Raw genomic sequence first — 20,255 nt, 5'->3', positions numbered from 1 at the left:
CGGAAGTGGACTGTATGACCTCAGACGGCCAGTAAGCAGGAGGTCACATTTTTTAACACTTTCTCAAATAAAAAGCTGAGAGATTTGTAGTCTAAATCTTTCTCTCTGATTTGCTGTGTTGAGAAAAGGTAGTGTGTTCCCCCCCCCCACACACACACATAGGGGAGCAATCAAAAATAGGATTCCCACCCTTCAGTTTGAAATCAGATAGTAAAGATTTCTACCCTGCCATTCTGCATAATGTGTAGATCAGTTCTGAATGACTCTTAACTTGAATGCATGGACCATGTCTAGGAAACCTTTCTTCCCCCAAGGGCCATGTTCCCCTAGGGGAAATCTGTTGGGGACCACATGCCATGTGGGCAGGGCCAGAGCCACCCCCCTCTCTTTCTTAAGATATTCACTGCCCCATAATCTCTCAAAAGAGAGAAATAAGTGTGTGGGGTAGTGATGATATTAAGAAATGGGAGTTGGGGGAGGGTGTTTGTTCATGGGATGGTGTTGATCTCAAGAGCTGCAATGCACCCTGGTGTGGCCTGTAGCCCCTCATCTGCTTGCTGGGCTTCCTCCTGTCCCTGTCGTGCAGTTTCCAGGAGCTGCTGTTTTCTGGCACCTCAGGCACATTGAAGTGGTGGCTCCTGATGCAGCACCCCTCTCCTGCTTTTCGCAACAGAAGGATGAGGGTGCTTGAGACACCTTTTGACAGTGGCTTTTGAGAGAAGCATTTTAAGCTGCTTGAATCACACCTGCGCAGGTGGGGCTGTGGGACTTCACCCAGTGGTTCCTGCATCACTCCCCTGAGGAGTCGTTTCTTTCTTTCTTGCAGAAGATTAAGTTTCACTAATGGAATTCAGAGCGTTTTGTGTTTCCAGTGTGTGACCCTGCAGTTCATTGCCCCTTTCTGTTTTCTTGCCAGCACTGCAGTCGCCCATAGAGTACCAGCGCCGAGAGAGCAAAACCCATAGCCTAGGGCGCATTGGAGTCCCGCATCACTCACTGCCTGGTGGACCCAGCCGGCCCTGCTCCTCCGTCTCCATGGACCAGAGCAAGGGATCCAGCCTCCAGCCCCACAACGCCTCTCTCCCCTCCCTCTACCTTCCTGGCCCAGGCCAGCCTGAGCAACAGGCCTATGTTGAGGTAAGGTAGGAAGGTCTTAAACGGAAGATCCCTGTTGAATTAACAGCTTTGTGAGGTTTGGCTGGCACAGGTGAAGTTCCTGTTCTAGCTTTGGAATGAAAGGGGCTAGTAATTGGCAACAGGAATTTGAAATTCAGTTCAGTGCTTACATTTGTTAAACCTCATTAACACACGTATAGTTTGCAAGAACTACGTGAAGCAGAAAATGAAATCATTTGTCATTAAAACAATCCACCGTGTGTGCTGGCTTGAGATTGCATTGTACACATGCTGTCACAGAGACAAAGGAAGGTTATCTTTCCCACACAATTCATATCAGTATTGTCTAACAAAATTTCATTTTAAAAAAATGCCCAAGGGGAGATGTTCCAAAAATGTAGGCATTTAACCTCATCAGAACACAATAAGAGCCTGCAGGATCAGGCCAGTAGCCCACCTAGACCAGCATCCTAAGGGCCAGTCAGAGGGCTGTGGGAAGCCTACAGGCAGAACTTGAGCACACCAACCACTCCTCCCTTCTTGCCGTTTCCACCAACTAGTATTCAAAAGCATTACTGCATCTGAGAACCTCCTTGTTAACAGCTGCTCAACAAAAAATGAGAAATTGGAGCTCCATGCTCAGTTAGTATTTTAGTCTCATTTGTAAGCCGTCCCGCAAATATTTATATCAAGGGGCAGTGTAGATAGCTCTAAGAATAAGAAGTAAAGAAGTAAATAAATGAGACATGTTTTCCTGTTTGGGACAAAATCTTGGGGTCTATTAAACTAGAGGATATTGACCTCATCCCATGCAGATGGATTTTCTCCTTGTACCCTTTCATTGATTAATCCAGAGTGGTAACAGCTAATGGATTGGAATCATCCGCTCGCTGCAGAAGCATGTGTCGAGCAACTCCAACTGTAAGTGTTGGGGCGAACATATCAGACGACACAGCGATTCTTCCAAAGCAGCTCTTTATTTGCAAGCTGGAACAGAACTGAACTGAGGAGCTCAGTCAGCCTGCTTATATAGAGCTTCAGAACAATTGTAACTGTTGCAACTTTCTAAAACTATCCAATCACTGAACGTCACTTTCGATCCTTCATTTGCATACAAACTATCCAATCACTGAACGTCACTTTCGATCCTTCATTTGCATACAAACTATCCAATCACTGAACGTCACTTTCGATCCTTCATTTGCATAACTATCTACAGTATCCCCCTGCTGGCCCAGGGTGAGAACTTCAGTACATAACAGTAAGAATATAATTGTGAGTGTGCTTAAGGGATGTTAGGGAGTGTGTGGTCTCTGTTAAGTGAGCTTATGCAACACAGTGTGTCACAGTTCCCCAAAGTGGAGACCAGGCTAGTGGTCCTTCCGCTGCCACCAGGCAGAAGTCTTTATTTTTCTGGTTGCCTCCACCAAACAATCTAAGCTCACCTGGGTTTCAAAAAGAACACACTTAGGTAGTGTGTGGCTTGGCTTTTAAGCATAGGGTGGGCAAGAGACCACAAGGCTTTGTGAAAGAGGTTTAAATGTTCACTAAAAAAGAAGGTTTTAACATCTGAATGGTTATGTACACACAAAACAATCACCAAAGCAACCTGAGTCTGGACATCATCTGTTGCCAAGAGTAATGGGGTGGGAGGGAATTGGGTCTAGGGCCTCTGTTCTGAAACTTCAAACTGGGCAGCAGGTATTCAGGAAAAGAGGGACAGAGGAGGGGACCGTTGAGTTCCCCTTGGGTGACTAACTGGGGAGCAGCCAGGGAGACTGCTAACTCTTTCCCAGACTGCCTGGGTGAGATGACGTCTTCATCTCACCTGCCAGACCCTCCAGATGGACAGGTGTGCTGCTAACCATTCCTCCCAGCATCATGGTCTCAGCCAGGCTGGTTCTGTGGCTTGCTCTGCTGCCGAGGTGATGGGTGAGAGAGGTAGAACTGGAGCCAGGCAAGAGAGAAGACAAGTAGACGTGTCTGCTGCTGATAAACTAAGCCTTTAATATCTAGTCCATAGATACTTGCATGCATACATGTGAGGATATTCACACACTCCTCCAAACATGTTGCAGGGAAGGGGAGGGTAGAGGAAATTCAGAGTAGGCTTGTTACTCATAGACATAAGCAAGCTTCCCCCATTCTGAAACCATCCAAATATTGTTTGTGTTCATTAACCACTGCCAATATCATAATCATTTTTCTTCTTGTTACATTGACTGCCTCTCCTTCAATTTCCCTCTGTTTTAATTTTTCATTATAACTGTTGGAGTCATCTATCTGCTAAATAACCGTTCAGTAGTTATTGTTTTTTTCCTTGGTTATATTGTATTATTTCTGATGAGGATTATCTGTTGTTGTGATTTTTAAAAATGTTAATCACTAAAACCTATAGCAAGTGGGGAGGAAAGACGAGGAGCCCGAAGTAGTGAACACTGTTCTGTGAAGACAGTGGTGAAGACAAGAGTGCTGATTTCTGTTCTCAGATATGAGTTGGAGGAGGAGGTAGGAAAGAGTGCTATGCTGTATTAGGAGGCTTCAGGACTCTACAGGTTTCTGATTCCAGATTAGATGAAAAGGAGATCAGACTGATCTCTAATAGAGGCAGAGAGAGAGACACACAAGAGATTTGCAAGAGGATGCCTATCTGTTTTCTGTTTTGGGAAATTAGATGGCTTCATTTGATGAATTGGATTGCCAGAATCCCTTCCAGGTCAGGGGTCTTGTGAAACTATGACGTTTGCATGGCGTGCTTTCAATGTGAGATGTTGTTTGACTTCAGCTATGCACAAGTTGACAGTTGACAAGCTATGCACACTTTCTCACATAACATGACACCAAACTGAGAGCACCCATCTGTGCTGGAATGCTGTCTACTCCCCACCCAGATTAAACCCGGTTTGCTTTCTGCCCCCAGCCATCTCGCAGCCAAAGCTCTCCAGGGCCTGGACCAGTTCACCTACCTTCCGATGGCTCCGAGGTGCATCTCTCCAATTCCTCCCAGCAGGAGTCCCTGCACACAGTGAGTTTTGGTAGGGCAGAGGAAGTGTTCCTTTTAATCTGAGTAAGGATTCAACATTCACAGTTGACATAACGATAATGATTCAGGTTCTGTTGCCCGTGGCCTTACTCTTTCTTTCCATCAGGATTTAACTTTCATTGGGACTGACATTTTACACACACACACACACACGTCCCCACCACCTGACCACATGTTGCCACCGTGCCACAGAAGCCTAGGAAAAAATGCAGAATCTGGCACAGGTTGCAGAATTCAAAGCTTCTGCCTATATTGGCCTTCCCAGTGAGAAACCACTGACATTCTTCCAAAAGAATCCCAGGGTTCCCCAAAACACAGTCTGAAATTCATTGCTGTGTTAGTAGAGTATGTCCCCATCTCTTGCGTTGTTTACCATTGCTGATGCATTCATATGCCAGTAATTTTATTTCTGGAAAGCTTTTTGATGCTGTGCTTTCCTTCCCACAAGAGATTTTGAAAGCATGCCATATGCACTTTTCTTCCTTCCATTTACCTGCAATCTGCTCCACTCTCAGGCTGAGAACATGGGCAGACATTGCCTAATGAGCTGTCTTATGCTCTTATCTTTGGTTTTGCTTTAGAGCAGAAATGAAGAAACTGTGGCTCTTGAGAAGCTGTTGGACTGCAACTCCCACTGATCATTGGCTTTGCTGGCTGGGGCTGACGGGAATGCAAGAGCATAAGACAGGCATAGGCAAACTCAGCCCTCCAGATGTTTGAGGCTACAATTCCCTGACCACTGGTCCTGTTAGTGAGGGATGATGGGAGTTGTAGTCCCAAAACATCTGGAGGGCTGTCATAAGATGAGCCCTGCTTGATCACACCAAGGGTCCTTCTAGCCCAGCATCCTGTAGTCACAGCCCATCAGGAACCCATGGGAAATGCATAAGCTGATCTAAGTGCAACAGCATCCCCACCTGTGCTTCCGAGATACCAGGTACTGGTATCCCGAGGTGTACAATCTTTGATACTGAAGCTGTCATGACCATTAAGGGCCATTAAGACCCTTATTGCCCATGATGGAGGTGGAGTCCAACACATCTGAAGGACCACAGGTTCCTCATCCCTGATTGAGAGTAAGCCTGAGTAAGTATATATGGGCAAATTTGTTATACACAACTGATCTAGCCATAGCTATTAGCTAAAAGGAACTTCTGTGTATGTAGGACATTGCTTCTCAAAGGCTGTGGCACAAGGAGAGGATGGCAAGCATGACAGGAAGATTCAAGGAGAACAAAAGAAACATTTCATTATAGCATAGTATCAAAAAAATTTTTTTTGCAATATGTGGATAGATATATTTCCAAAATGAGAGCAAGAGCATAAAGTGATACTGAGAACAATCATAGTTGTGATCTAGAATCGCTGTCCCAATGCATTTCTTATCAATAAAAAAAATGGTGTGGTGCAAGAAAATTTCTATTCTGAAAGTGCGATCCAAAGAAAAAAAAGGCTGAAAATCACTGATGTAGGAGATGAATTGAGGATTAAATCTGTAGATTAAAAGTTAAATTTTGTATTCCACATATGTGGGAGACATAACATACAAAAAGTGGGCTGTCAAGCCATTTAGCAAAGTAAAACACGTACTGCATACATTTTTGCAGTTTACTAAAGTTTAGGAATTGGGCAATTACAGCTTTTTGTCCCTTTTATTTGAGGTTTGCTGACCTCCCCTTCTTCAACTCTGCTGCAGAGAATGAAAAAGATAAACAATTACATTTCAATGCAGGCAGCAGATACAATACAGGTAATAAAACATATCAGGTACAAAATACAAAAGTTGGCTTCTATAGGCTGCATCTGTCTGGACCTCCCAGATACACATTTGAACATGGTAGAAAGAGAGTCTTCTCAGAGACAGGATGAAGTATAAAAGATTATCTCCGTGGTTACAGAATTCCAGCCAGAGGAGGCAAGGAAGGTAAGCACACAGAGGGTCCTCTCTAGGAAATTTAAGTGCACTCTTTGTGTACTAGCTCTGTCTTGTCTAGCAAAACATGCATTTGTGATTTGGCTGCAAACCCCACACTGTGGACAGAGGCAGAATACCAGAATATCTCTGAACACTAGATCTAAGTGTTGGCAACAACAGGAAAAGTCATCACCTTCATTCCCTGCCTTGCGTGTTTCAAAGAGGCATCATGTTGGCTGCTGCTGAGACACAGAATGTTGGATTTGATGCACCTTGGCCTGATCCAGCAAGGCAGTACTTAAGATGATTAATTTGCATAATTTATACAGAATGCAGAAAGCAGCTTTTCGCAGCACAGAATTGGATTACCCCGTAGTAGATATATTGAACCAAAGTATTACACTGTCTTACCTGTTGATAAGATAAAGCCAGTGGGTGTGCAGTGGCAGGAGCTCTGCGGTGGGAGTCTTGCAAAATACGTCTCAGGAACCTTTCCAGAGTTTTCATTGTTCCTCTGTCCCTGACAGGCCCCAAGTGATGATGACGCCAGGCCGCTGCTCCCTGATCCTGAAGTCCCGGAAATCAGTTTCCCTCAAGGCTGTGCTCAACTTGCCCAACTTGATGAGGATGAGCTGTGACTCTTGGACTGTGGGAAAGCCCCTGTCAGACCAGTGGGGTGGGGGCTTTGACTGATCTAACTAGCTCTTCCCTCTTCTCCTCCTACCCTCCCTCCTTCTGCTGTCTCCAAGGGAAAGAGAGAGACAGCAGCAGCATGGTGCAAACTCTTGCTGCCCTCTGGTCCTGCTCTGTTTGCCCAGACACCCCCCATCCTATGAACGGGGCACAGAACCCCCACACTGGGACCAGAGAGTGCCGCTGGTGGCCCTTCCCTTTTCTCCAGACCCCTGTATATGCATGCTGTGGGGCTGTATGGGCTTCAGGTCGGGGCACTTGGACGAGGGAGTTGGATTGTGTGAATTGAGAATTTTATTTTGTTTGTTGTAATAATAAAGATTTTAGTTAAAACAAACAAGGAGACAAATTGCTCCAGGACACCTCTGTCTTCTTGCAGGCTCTTCCATAAGTAACTTGTGCACCATGTGCTAGATCCCCTTCTCTTGGCCTTGCACTTTATTTAGGGCAAACCTTGTTGGCCAGTTTCACAACATCTTCCTTTACACTGCTTCCCCTCCTAGCACTGAAGAGATATACAGAGAGAGAGTGTGTGTACACACATGCATCTACATACACATATATCTGTAATTAGAAATGAAAAATGGCCCTTAGCCTCTGACACACGGAGAAAGGAACCACCTTTATTAGCAGTTTTAGAATCTTGCCCAAGAGAGTTTTCCCCCACTCTTGTTTTTTGAAAGAACGGGCTAGCCTAAGGAAGTTAGACCCAGTTCAAAGTTTACTTTTGAACTCACAATAAGTGACAAGATACATATGTGATACTGCCAAGTTGTGAACGTTGCAGGTACATTTTAAATGGCTGGTTGGTTGGTTAAACACAGAAGCAGACACCCTTTCCCAATTGCTGCTTCATGTTTACTGTGGAATAGTCCAGCTACTTTAAGCTTGTGTTTGCTGTTCACAGTTGATGACTTAAATTTTGCCATTTGTACATTTTTGCCCAACTTCTGAAAATACGAATCTGTATTGTGTGGTACATGTGTTTGGCTGCGTGCAGCCTTGGCATTATTATTATTATAATTATATTTAACCTATCCCAGATAATTCACAAAGTGCAAGAGAAGGAAGCACATTTGAAGGTGAAGATCAATTCTCATGGGCAAATGTGGTGTTAAGGAAAAATATTAGGAAGTAGTGTGTGTGTGTTTATACATGCATGTGCATCAGTGCAGATGAAGTAGGCAAGTAGGCAAGTCTTCTCTTCTGCATGCACAAACACTGTGGTAATAACCAGGGACCATTATTTGGTGCTTGTACCCCCAAGCAACACTTTCTCCACAAGTTGTTTGAGACAGGGTAAAAGACCAGATCTAGGGGCAGAAGCTCGATCCAAGCCAAAAGCCTCCCTGTGGTTCCTTCAGTTTCAGCAGACACTGCCCCCAGGTTCTCAAGTTATACTCTGAAACCAAAAGGACTAAACACCTTTAAGAATGTTTGTGGGATGGCAACTTGTGTGGAGTATAGGAAAGCCCAGAAAAGACACACAGCGCTGCCTACAAATATATCTGACATCCAGAATCAGGTTACTAGCTTGATTCCAAATACCCTTTTGCCATTCCAGTCCATTTTTGCCCCTCACTGGAACCTGATTTGGGCTCACAAGGCAAGTCAGCATGTTTTGTTACCACAGTACTTCATTTATTGGTTTTGCATTTTCATTCTGAAGGAGAGGCAGTTGACGGTTTTGACACCGCTGGCTGCTCTACTTCAAGCAGAAAAATGTTTTGGGATGATCCTGCTAAGGGACTTCTCTGTTATCTCCCATTAACATCAGAACAGACATCAAGAAAGACTCCCAAATCTGGGCAATCCCATTGTGCTGATGCCTGTTAATAGGATTTGGCTTTACCTGACAGAGGAAAGGGTCAGGAAGAATGGCTTCTTCCATCAACTCCCTTCTTTTTAACAAGAGTCAGAAGTGCAGAGATGCAAATGAATGAAGCTCGGCTCTTTTACACATCAAAGGCAGCTCGGCCTATTTTAACAAAGGAGGATCTGCTCAGATGATGCTGATGGTGTTACAGACCTGCCTGTGAAGTCTGCAGCAAGAAACACAAAAAGCTATTTTCAATTAAGCAGTTTTGCACTTCTTTCCTGCACTTGGAAAGTAGAACCTTCCTTGGCTACAATGGCTGATTGGCTTATTTTGCACAGCCCTACGCAAATAATGAGAGGTCAAAAGCTCTGCCATGAGAAAAATACTCAAAAGTGTGCTAGGGTGAGGTGGTGGTTTTAGCATGTACTACCACATCTGGCTGAACATGTTTTTGAATGTTCCTTGTTTAAAGTACTACCTGCAAGTAGCAACGTAGCACTTTAGGCAGGAAAAATTAGCATTACTGCTACCCCTAGGTGTGCTTGTTTACTTTTAAAAGGATGTTTTTAAAAACTGGAGGGGTATTTAAAAACATGGCACCCACATGCACTCTGGTAGACGTCCCTTATAAGATGTTACAGAGAGGCAAAATGGGGGCTGAGGAAGGCATGGTGTACTGCCCACTGACTTCACCTCAGGCAACATGATGCCTCTCTCTGTAATGTTGCAGAGAGCACCTGCATTAAAGGATTAATGTGTGGGTCTTCCTGTCTTCCTTTTGGCTCTAGGAAGAAACAAAATGTCACCCTGTAGTCTTTTTCATTATCTTTGTTTTCTCTTGAGGCCAAACTAGATAGGTGGGGAAACCGTGCGTATGTTGAACATGTGTTTGTGCTGTTGACGTAGAAAGGCGGAGAAAATTCAGAGCAGGAAAATCAGAAATACTCCTTACACCAGCATTGGGTGGAGGAGGGAGCCCACCTCTGTAGCCTTAATTCGTTTCCCACCTGCCTGGTTCCCTTCAGGTGTCAGGCGCTGGCTGAGAGGAAACTGCTTGAAAGGAGGAAAGGAAAATGATGGGGGGGGGAGGAGATTGTGCTTCCATTTTGTGTTGAAGCATAGTCCCCACCCTCACCTGTGTCCAGCCCAAAACATTTTGCCACCTGAGGCAGAGTAGCAACCAGTGCGCCTCCCTTAATGTCAAGAGGTGTCTAGTGGCAAGTCTGACCAAGTTGTTTTGTCACCCGAGGCAGAAAATTCCACAAGCTCCTCTCCCTGGGGGTTAAAATTCATTAATTATATTAAAGAGTTGAACATTTGCTACCTTTTTATGACATTCAAATTTAGCTGCCTGAGGCAGACGCCCCTCACCCCTTGCTTTACATGTGAATGGGTCCAGGCAGAATACATGTGATGGGATTGTGTTTACGGTGGCATTTGCTGGCTTCATAATTTTAGGCTTTGGTGCCTCCTGTGTGGCATCCAGGAGAAACAAGATTCACATCAGGATATGATGTTTTGGTTAGAACAGCAAAAAAGGAAAGGAAGCAAAAGACCAGGTTATGAGTAAGGGATGGGGATGCCCAACCCTGTAACCCTAGGGTTGCCATATGTCTGGGATTTCCTGGACATGTCCTCTTTTGGGGGGCCAACATGCCCATTGGCAGACTTTTACATTTAACAGGAAATGTCTGGGTTTGGGGGGGTTTTGGGGGGGACACATGTGCGCTCAGGAGGGCGACGTTGACCTGCTGTGCCCCGGAAGCAGGAGTGCCGTGTGAAACCAGAGGAGAGCGCATGGGAGGTCTGCAGCGACTGCCCTCTGGAGTGAGGCCTTCTGCAGTGAAGATCAGGTAGGAGCTGGGATCCTGCCCCTGCCTTCAGCCTGTTAGTAGTGTTGCTGCCGCCAAGCCCACACACCTCTTTCCCCGACACAGGCTGGCAGTGGCCACTTCAGTTTCCAGAGAGTGGTGTGCAAGTTCTGCCACATACAATGGAACTTCACAGAAGACACAATTTAAGTCACCCTGAAATAAGATATTTGAGCTCTCCAAATCATTTACGCATGTATGGGCACAGAAAATAGCAAGTCTAGCTGAAGGGCAACACATGGAGATCTGCATCCATCATCGCAATGCATCCCTATTATTGTTTTATAGCAGTGTTTCCCAAACTTGGGTCTCCAGCTGCTTTTGGACTACAGTTCCCATGATCCCAGACCACTGGGCCTGCTAGCTAGGGATGATGGGAGTTGTAGTCCAAAAAGAGCTGGAGACCCAAGTTTGGGAACACACTGTTGTATAGTATAATTATGAGGTCATTGCTTTATCTTAGAAGGGGGCACAGATGTTGAGGAGGCACAGCTAAGACTGTTATGAAGGGAGCCTGCACTTCTGAATCTGCCACTTTGCTACTGGGAGGGAGCTTGTATATGCATGCATTTTTACATGGGTGTGCAGTAGCAGAGTCGGGTGGGGTGGATGCACTTACCTGGCTTCCTAGTAGTGGCTTTGCTGCTCTTTACAGGGAGGGAGAGGGGGAGGGGAAAGGCAGTGTGTGAAGGTTGGTGCTGTGCAAAGGAACCGCCAGGAGTGCCGCATTAGCCTCAGTGCAGACACACAGTGCCCACCTCCCCACCACCTTGTCCTTCCCACACACTCTAGCCTTTCTAGAACTTCACCCAACTGCATCTATCATGATTAATAAAGTCAGGAACCAGCATCAGGTTCTGCCGCCCCCCCCCCCGCTCATTCCCCTCCACCCTGTGCACACTGGGGATCTTGGTTGTTTAAACCAGACTTTCCCATTTTCTCTGAAATGAGGAAATGTGATTGAATGTCAGTTTACAAAGCAGGATATTATATATAATCATCATATGGGGTGAGGGAGAACATCGAGTCATGAAAATCCCCCCTGCTGTCCAAAGTGCACAGTCCAGGAACAGCTATACCTCAACTGTGTGCATGAACTACACCTTGTAGTGAAAAGCAAAGCATGGGAACCGTGTGGTATGGAAAGAGGACTGCAAAAACCATTCAAGGTCCCAGATACCAGCATTGCATGTTTTGAAGCAAGCATCTGGTTTGTAGCAGAGAGGCCAACACAAAGATGGGGAAATATTTCAAATTCCCATGGACCAATATCAAGTGTTTATAGACACAGGGGATATTCCCCACAGTGCTGTGCTGTGAATAATATGCATTTGGTGGTGAGAGAAGGTGATATGGGGATCAAGGCTGGTCAAAGACTACTGCTTCTGGATGAACTGTGTCCACCTGTGCTGGTATGTGGCTTGCATAGAACAAGCATGCTGAATTGAGTTCAACCCCCTCGTCAGTAACGGCATGGAGATAGGAGTCTGCATTCACTTGGGCAGGTAGGCTTTCTCCAGCATTTCAATGCATGCATTTGAAGAGGGGATTCTAAGCAAGTGGCAGTGCATTTCAACGCTTCTGGTTTAAATTGATTTAACTCCCTTTTCCAATGGAATGTCAGGGCCCAAGAATCCACAGCATCTCACCAAACTACAGTTCCTGTGATCCTTTGGGCGGGGGGACTGACTCAGGAGGTGAATAGGCTGGCAGTGCCGCTGACTGGGACAGGGAGTGAAATTAGCTCAGGAGCACCTCAGTCTTCTCATTGCTTCCTTGAACCCACCTCCACCCTTTGGGCTCCATTTCTGCCCCCTCCATCCCCTCAGCATCACTCCTGCTTGATGCCCACTGCTGCCGCCACCATGGCCATGCCCCGCATTCGCTTTCCTTGGTGGGTCTTGACATGCTTTGCTAGGTGGTCGCTCCGCATAAACCTCTTGGGGCACAGCTGGCAGCCGAAGCGCTTCTCGCCTGTGTGCGTCCGAAGGTGCCTCTGCAGCTCATCCGAGCGGGTGAAGCTTTTCCCACAGTAGAGCCAGGAGCAGATGAAGGGGCGTTCGCCCGCGTGCCAGCGGAGGTGGGCCTTCAGGTGGGACGTTTTGCCATAGACCTTGCCACAGCCTGGCAGGTGGCAGATGTGTTGCTTCTTTCTGCCTGGCTCCTCGCTGGCTCCATTCACTGCCTGGCAGTTGGGGCACTTGCAGCGGCGGCAGCGGCGAGTGGTACCCAGGAGCCCCTTGGGAGTGCCCTGCAGGAGAGCAGCAAGAGGGGGCTGGGGGCTTAGGACCAGCGGCCGGCCCAGAGAGAAGTTGCCTGGTTGCTGCAGGCTCCACCAAGGGCCATCATCCGTGGAGGTGGTTCCTGGAGGAGGAGCTGGGCCCAAAGGCCGGGGCCCTTGCAAAAAGCTAGAGAAGTCCTGGGCCTCTGGGAAGGCATAAGAGTGTGGCATTGTGGGTGCCAGCATCTTGACAGGCGACAGCTCAAAGGAGTAGGTGGGCTCAGCTGGCGGAGTCAGGGGCAGTTCATGGGCAGAGCCACTGCTCGCTGGCCCTTGCCCGTGGTAGGGAACCTTGGGCAGCCCAAAAGCCATGGTTGTGTGTGAGCCTGATGGGACCTCATTGCTCCAGAGTTGGAACATCCCCACAGATTCATAAGCTCCTGAACTGCTTGCTGATAAATGGGGAGCAGTGGGCACTGCTGCAAAAGTCAAGGTGGGGTGGCAGGCAGTGGCGTCCTCGGGAGGGGAGTTGCAGGTCCAGCCCTGAAGCAGAGAGAAGGAAAAAGGACTGAGCAACAACACGGACTTCAATAATCCCTAATTCCTAAAACATAATCATTCTGGGCCCGAAACCCTGCTCAAGTAGACTACCTCATCTCCTATAAATGTCTCTTGGTTCCTGTTAGAACCAATACAGCAGGGAAGGGGAACAAAGAACCAGCCATGTTGGCTGGAGCTGGTGGGAGTTGGATTCCAAGAACATCTGTATGGGAACAGGTTCCCCAGAGAGAGAGAGAGAGAGAGAGAGAGAGAGAGAGAGAGAGAGAGAGAGAGAGATCTCTCCACTGCTTCAGGAGTGCTATGTGACATTGAGCTTCATTGTTACTTGCATTAGCTGTTAGAAGAAAGGAGTTGTCAAGCTCCAGGCTTTGTTCAGCAGCTGCTACAACAGGAACTGTGACTGGGCAATCATTCCTGACCCTCACCTCCCCACATGGGGCAAAGCAGATACTGAGCAGATGCACCACTAAGGCAAGGCACCTGGGAATATTCTTAGAACATAATACAGATGTTCGTGTACCACAGGTGGCAGGGGACTGGTTTCAGAAGTGCAACCAGTTCATAAGTGTGCTATTCGCTTTTGGTACTGGCTCTCGTACAGGAATATGTCTACAAACAAAAGCTATTCTAGAGTAGTACCTTTCCTTAGGATCAGCCAAAAATGTTACCAAGTAAATGAACAAGCTTTCGAGTTCTCCCGAATCTTCTTCAGGCTGGATGCCAATCAAACAATCAAAATAGAGAAGAAGTACAGCATTGATAAAATGCTTTGGATGTCTTACAAAAAGAAAAAAGAAAAACCCACAGAAAAAAACAATTGTACAGAACGTATTAAAAAAAATACAAAATACAATTAAAACAAAACAAAAAAAACATAAGGAAAAGCTGCAATGTAAAACTTCCTAGCAGAGCTTGGAAGAAAATGATGACCACAGAACTTCTCCTGTGTGCTATAATAATAATTTCACAGGCTGCACTCTTTGGAGTTTTAACACAATGCCCTGCTCTCCCTCCCCTCCCTCCCTCCCTCATTGCCCCCACCAATTTTGGCTAATATCCAGTCTGAATAAGAGTTTTGGAGAACTCCAAATGTTTCTGATGACTTTTTGGTATTTTGACCAGACCTTATACAGTAGATTTGGGATTTTTGCTCCTGGACCAACACAGCTATCTGCAATTTTTGTATTTTTACAACTACTATAGTACTTCTGATTATTACCAGAATGTTACTTCCAGCGGATTCTTACAACTGTGTTTCAGGTTAAATTTTCATAACTCCACAGACATTCCTCCCTGCAAGTTTATATGAGAACAAAGGGTTACTATTTCACTTGCACTATCTGGAGCCAGAATAATCTTCCCAGCTCCTTCCTCTCCTAAACAGAAGCATATGAAGTCGCCTTGTGCACAGTCAGTCCCTTGGTCTATTGAGCTCAGTGCTGCCTACACTGACTGGCAGTGGCGTGCCAGGGTTTTGGGCAGGAGTCTTTTCCCAGCCATACCTGGAGACAGAACCTGGAACTTTTTGCATGCAGGGCAGGTTCTCCAACTCTAAATTACCCTTTCTGTTAAAAAGCAAATTAGCCACAAAGCAAAGAGATGAGCAGATATAAATGAGGGAGAGGAAAAGGTGACTTCTGTTTCCCTCTGTGTTTTTGGAAGCTTTCAAATTTCCAAACTGGCTGTGCTCAAACTACCTTCCATGCTGCGGGGGATCAAGGCTGGTCGAAGACATTTTGCTGCCTGAGCTGAAAGACCAAATGGCACCCGTCTCCCAACATCCAAAAGTCAAGACACATAGTACCCAAGGCCAGTCACGTTAGTCTGGCACGTGAGACTGACCCCCCCCATCTCTCCCCTCCTCCCCGATGATTCAGCAAGCTGGACAGTGCTAGCCCAAGACAGTTTTCTACCTGAAGTGGCACCAAATGACCCCTCCCACCTCTCTGTACCAGGGCCAACACGTTTTGAAGTCTTGCTGCCCACATCCAGGCACCAATTCCTGCTGTTCATCTCCCATCACTGCATGGGGGTTACAGATTTCTATTAGAAGGTGCTGGTGACACTCTAAATGGCACAACCCCCTTTACCCATGTGAACTATATAATTTTGTGAACTCTTTCCATGTTTTGATACATACATATATACATATATATTAATGTATTTAAAAAATAATAATAAAAGACAGAACTGTTCTCTGCTCTATTCACTGGAGTTCGGGAAATACAGAAAAAAGGCATTTCTAAAATAATATCCCGCAATTCTGTGAACTTTTTGCATTTTGGAGAAGTTTTTGTTTTAAATTTTTTATGTGATTTCCCCTCCCTCTGACAAGTTTACAGCTCGCCTGATTCATTTTCCAAAAAAGTGATGGACACGATCCCTTAGTGTAGCATGGCTATACAATTCCCAGTCCCCCATAGATTAGGCATGGGTTGCATACTTCTCTACTACTTCTGAATGTGGGACAGCCCTGCAAATCCAGAAAGGCTGGACTTTCTTAAAGCGTATTTTGGCTGATCATCCAAAGAAGACCTAGATCTCTCTTTTTAAAAAAACTGGTTTGGGGAGAAGCACTACCCACTCATAAGGAGCCGAAAGCAGTATTTTGTCCATATGATAACCAAAGGGCTTGTGTCCCTGACTGAGTTTATTTCATTTGTGCAAAAAAATGTTAAGATGCTTTCACACACATACAAAAGCCCCACTGTAACAACAGCAAACTGTCCATTTTTCAAAATTGTGTTTTTTGTCAACATGAGGGATCAGAGCGGTCAGCTGGTTTTTCTGCACTGGGCACCAAAAGGGGAGACTGAGAGGAGATATGATAGCCATCTTCAAATATATCATGGTCACATGGAAGATCATAGAATTGTAGAATTGGAAGGGACCCCAAGGGTCATCTAGTCCAACCCCCTGCAATGCAGCAATCTCAGATAAAGCATCCAGGACATATGGCCACCCAACCTCTTCTTAAAAGCCCTCAAAGAAGGAGAGTCCACAACCTGCCAAGGGAGACCATTCCACTGCCAAACAACTCTTACCTTCAGAAAGTTCTTCCTGATGTTCAGTTGGAATCTCCTGTCTTGTAACTTGAAGCCATTGGTTCAAGTCCTATCATCCAGAGCAGGAGAAAACAAGCTTGCTCCATTTTCTTTTACATAGCCCTTGAGATATTTGAGGATGGCTATCATATCTCCTCTCAATCTGCTTTTTCCCCAGGCTAAACATACCCAGTTCCTTCAACCTTTCCTCAAAAGGCTTGGTTTCCGGATCCTTCATCTGCCAGAAGGTTGAGATTATATGCACAAAAGAACTGCCTGTGCAGGACAAAACCAATGATCCATTCTAGTGGTCAACTAGGTGCTCCTGAAAAATTAATGCCGAGGGCGAGCTAGAGACAGGGGTCGCCAAAGTGGTGCCCTCCAGCTGTTTGGAGGGCCACACAATACCCACCCTTCCCCTGTTGCTTGTCCCAGATATCTGACAATTACAGGCACACCCTGAAAACAATATTAATGTTACAATTCCTAATGCACACTTACTATGAAGTAAGCTTCATTGAATTCAAGCAGACTTATTTCTGAGGGAACTCCAGGAGGGAATATTAACAGGATTACTTTGCAGTTGTGGGGAAGATGCCCACTCATGGTTCTGGAAGCTGATTGAGGAAACATGTATCTTTCCAAATGTTTAGGTGGAGTGTGTCTCACATCTTAATCTGGTGGGGGGGACCTTTTTCGTAGCGCTGGTAGCCAAAGTTTGATATAGAATGGCACAGAACTTGGATCTGTCTTGGCAGGGATTCAAAGACTTTGATGCAAGAAGACAGTATCAGTCATGTAAGAAGTGAATATACCCAATTATTACTATTGAGTGTAACAAAGGAGCTTATCCCTAGAAGGCAGGCAGATTTTAATATTGAGCCTAACAGCAGCAGGCAGAGTTGCAGCAACCAAGTCAGAAATGAATAAACAACTGTCAGTGTATGTGGATTGAGTCCCAGTTTTCCGGGGAGTAAGTCCCAATGGAGGGATTTTTCCTGAGCAAATGCATATTGGAAATTGGGCTTCCTTCCTGGGTATACATGTATAGGATTGTGCTGTAGGACTGCAGTTGTAAATAAACTTACATTTTCAGTTTGGAAGTGGAAAGTGTTCCATGCCTCTACTGCCAAAGCTGCTTCTAGCAGCTCTCAGAAAACAGAATTTATCTCCCAGAAACAATATTTATTCATTGAAAGGTGGTGCCACCCTCTCCAAAATAAGTTAAAGGCTACTTCCCTGAGCAGACACCCCTCCTCCCCCCCAAAAAAACCAGGAACTTGTTTTTTTATTAGGTACATCCATTATACTGGGCTGCATGGCACTAGGAAGTTCCTTCTGCTAAGAATGCATCCGGCGGCTTTTTGAGACAAGCATTATATTTTGATCTCAGTCCCCATCTCCAATATGGAGGTAATATAATGCTATTAGTATAATAATTAATATACGTAATAATGCCTTACAGGCCTATTGTCAAGATAACTGAGATAATGCATTTAAGCACTTTCTCAGAAGTGTGAAATAAATTATTATTATTATTATTAATAGACCTTTAGCTGCACACAGTTTAATGAGCTTGATCCAAGCATGAAAAAATTGACTGTCCACCCTCACAGGAACATAAAAAGGTCTTCTAACAGAGCTCAGGCTATTTGCCCATCTAGCCTAGTATTCTCTCCCAACTTGGTGTCCTCCCATCACCTCTGACCATTGACTGTGCTGTCTGCCATTGATGGGAGCTGAAGTCCCAACAACATCTGGAGAGTGCCAGGTTGGGGGAGGCTGGTCTACTCCTGCCTACTCTTGACTGGCAGCAACTCTCCATCACTTGCCATCAAATCCTTGCTACCAGGACTTTCTGCAAGCAAAACAGAAAGCAGATCATGGTACTAAGCTACGTGTGATAATAAAATTATCGAGAGACACCTTGTTTTCTTTTGTCTACTGTAGAGATTGTGTATAAACAGTTCATACCCTTCTGACCTCAGAAAACAGATAAAGCAGTATCTGCATTAGAACATTTTTTTAAAATAAAAGCAAATATTGGGACACAATCAAGTTTTATGATACATCATAATAAATAGGAATGGTTTTGATTATCATCTGTCCAAAGATTGCTGCATTGGGTCCCAAATTGAGCAAATATTTTAAAATGTTGCCTGAATTCAAGACATTATTTTCCTACCATTAAACTAAACATTATACATCAAATTTAACCATTTTAATTTCTAGGTTTTTGATAACCACTCACACATAGTAGGGAGGCTTGACCTTTCCAGTTCTTGTGGAACCAAGATCCTAAATGAAACCACAAAAGTAAAAACCAGCTTTACTGGTGGTCTGCTACCCTGTCCTTCCAAATATCCCAACAAAATCACCAAAGGTAAAGTATCCCCCTGTTTGTTTTGTCTAAATCCTCAGTTGCCTCACCCCAGGACCAGTGTATTTTGATGTAAGATTTCTGAATCTACATTTCTGAATCTACACTTATCCTTCAGAGTGATTGACAGGCTATTTCTTGAAATGGGAATGTGGTTTTGGTGTGAGAAGCTTATGATCAGGGGAAGTTTAAGTGATTTTGGAAGCAAGAGTCCTTGAGGTTAAATGCATGGCGGATCCTGCAGTAGGGTCTGACTGGGTGCTTTTCAGATCCCTTGCAGCCCTGGGAGTTTTCATTCCACAGATTCCAGGAACGAGCCACCTTGCCATTCTGCATAGCAAAGAGTTCTGTGCAATTCCAAAGTTTACACACCAATAATAACCAAATAAACCTACCACCTCCCCTGTTTTGAAATTTTAAGAGAATGCCAAATCAGAGCTATACCAGTCCTGACCAATAAGATTATAGTTGTTATTTAGTTTGTTTCTGCTCCCCCCCGCCGCCGCATGCCCCTTGTTATGCTCCTTTGAGCGTCTCAACATTATCATAATCGGAGAGCCACAAGCATTTTAATCACAACGAAACTTCTGTACCTCTTCCATACTAAAATCTCTTTATTTTATTGCCACTCTTGAGAGTGCAGTCCTCTGTACACTTTTTTGAGAGTAAGTTTCACTGATCTTAATGGAATTTATTTCTGAAGAGGCTGCAATTTCTCCTCCCACTCCTAGCTGATTCCACTTGTGCTCTTTCACAACTGCTTGTCAGGCAGAAAAATCAACAGGTGAAGCTTTCCCCACTGCTTCACCTTTGTGCAGAGAGCATCATCACCTGTTGGATTTCTGCACTCAGTCAACCAGCCAACCAATGCGGCTACTCTTCCCCGCCCCTCGCAGACTCTCCTTACCTGCAAGGAGGAGTGTGTGATGTCCGAGTTCTGCAAAGACAGTTTCCATCAGGGGTCACCCGAAACTATCCATGGAGGGAGCGCATGGTCTTCCGATAGAGGTGGGAAAACAGCCCGCTTCCTCCTCGCTCTGAAATTCCTCTTTTTCTCCTCCGTCTACATCTTTTTCCTCCTGTGATCCTACTCCAATCCCCTGCCTCCCCCTCTTTCCTTTCCTTTCCTTTTTTTTTTTTTTTTTGGCTTCCCTTCAGCCTATCAGGAGTGGCGATTGGAGGCGCCTTTGAAGTCGGGGAGCGAACCAATCATTAAAATAGATTGAATGATTTCAAAGAGGGGCCTGGCTAGATCTCCTTTAAGTGGCGGGCTCCCCCGCTGGGGTGCTTGTTATGGATGCAAAAAAGGGGTTGATTGGGCTGGTGCGATCAAGATAGCGGAGCTTTCTCTTTTTATCTCTTTAAAGGTGCAGGGCAAGGGGAGCGGGACGGGGAGGAGAGAAGGGGCAAACCAGAGGCAGGTACGCGATTCCTAAATGCAACCACTTACGCGTTCGGTACAGCGCGGCTTGCGCATGTTATGGCGGCCCGTGTGCCCATCGCTGTGGAAATCAGCACAGGGGTGCCCCCAGGGCAGGACTGAGGTGCAGAAGTCCAGGGCCCCCAAACTGCAGCAGCGCTGCCCTTGGCAC

The 20,255-nt window shown here is 45.6% G+C and overlaps 2 protein-coding genes across 13 annotated transcripts in view; one reads left to right on the top strand and one right to left on the bottom strand.

Annotated features, from left to right (window-relative positions):
• ARHGEF25 (Rho guanine nucleotide exchange factor 25) overlaps positions 1 to 7,104 on the top strand; it is a 70,070-nt gene extending 62,966 nt beyond the window's left edge. For all 12 annotated transcript variants that reach the window (XM_083599633.1, XM_083599637.1, XM_083599629.1 and 9 more), the window contains 3 exons: positions 917 to 1,137; positions 4,037 to 4,141; positions 6,602 to 7,104. In XM_083599633.1, the coding sequence (XP_083455759.1) occupies positions 917 to 1,137; positions 4,037 to 4,141; positions 6,602 to 6,712 (437 nt within the window). In that variant the 3' untranslated portion in view covers positions 6,713 to 7,104. The remainder of the gene's footprint in view (positions 1 to 916; positions 1,138 to 4,036; positions 4,142 to 6,601) is intronic.
• Positions 7,105 to 11,970: 4,866 nt separating this feature from the next.
• LOC310756073 (transcription factor Sp5-like) lies at positions 11,971 to 19,664 on the bottom strand. The gene is made up of 2 exons (XM_083599683.1): positions 19,571 to 19,664; positions 11,971 to 13,221 (listed from the first exon to the last, which is right to left on the bottom strand). The coding sequence occupies exon 2, from the start codon at positions 13,096 to 13,098 to the stop codon at positions 12,289 to 12,291; it is 810 nt and encodes a 269-aa protein (XP_083455809.1). The 5' UTR covers positions 13,099 to 13,221; positions 19,571 to 19,664; the 3' UTR covers positions 11,971 to 12,288.
• Positions 19,665 to 20,255: the final 591 nt, after the last annotated feature.

The sequence above is a fragment of the Podarcis filfolensis genome (genome assembly GCF_964270895.1).
Source record: "Podarcis filfolensis genome assembly, chromosome: 2".
In the NCBI taxonomy this organism is placed as follows: domain Eukaryota; kingdom Metazoa; phylum Chordata; class Lepidosauria; order Squamata; family Lacertidae; genus Podarcis; species Podarcis filfolensis.
This window is presented reverse-complemented; position numbering and strand designations above follow the sequence as displayed.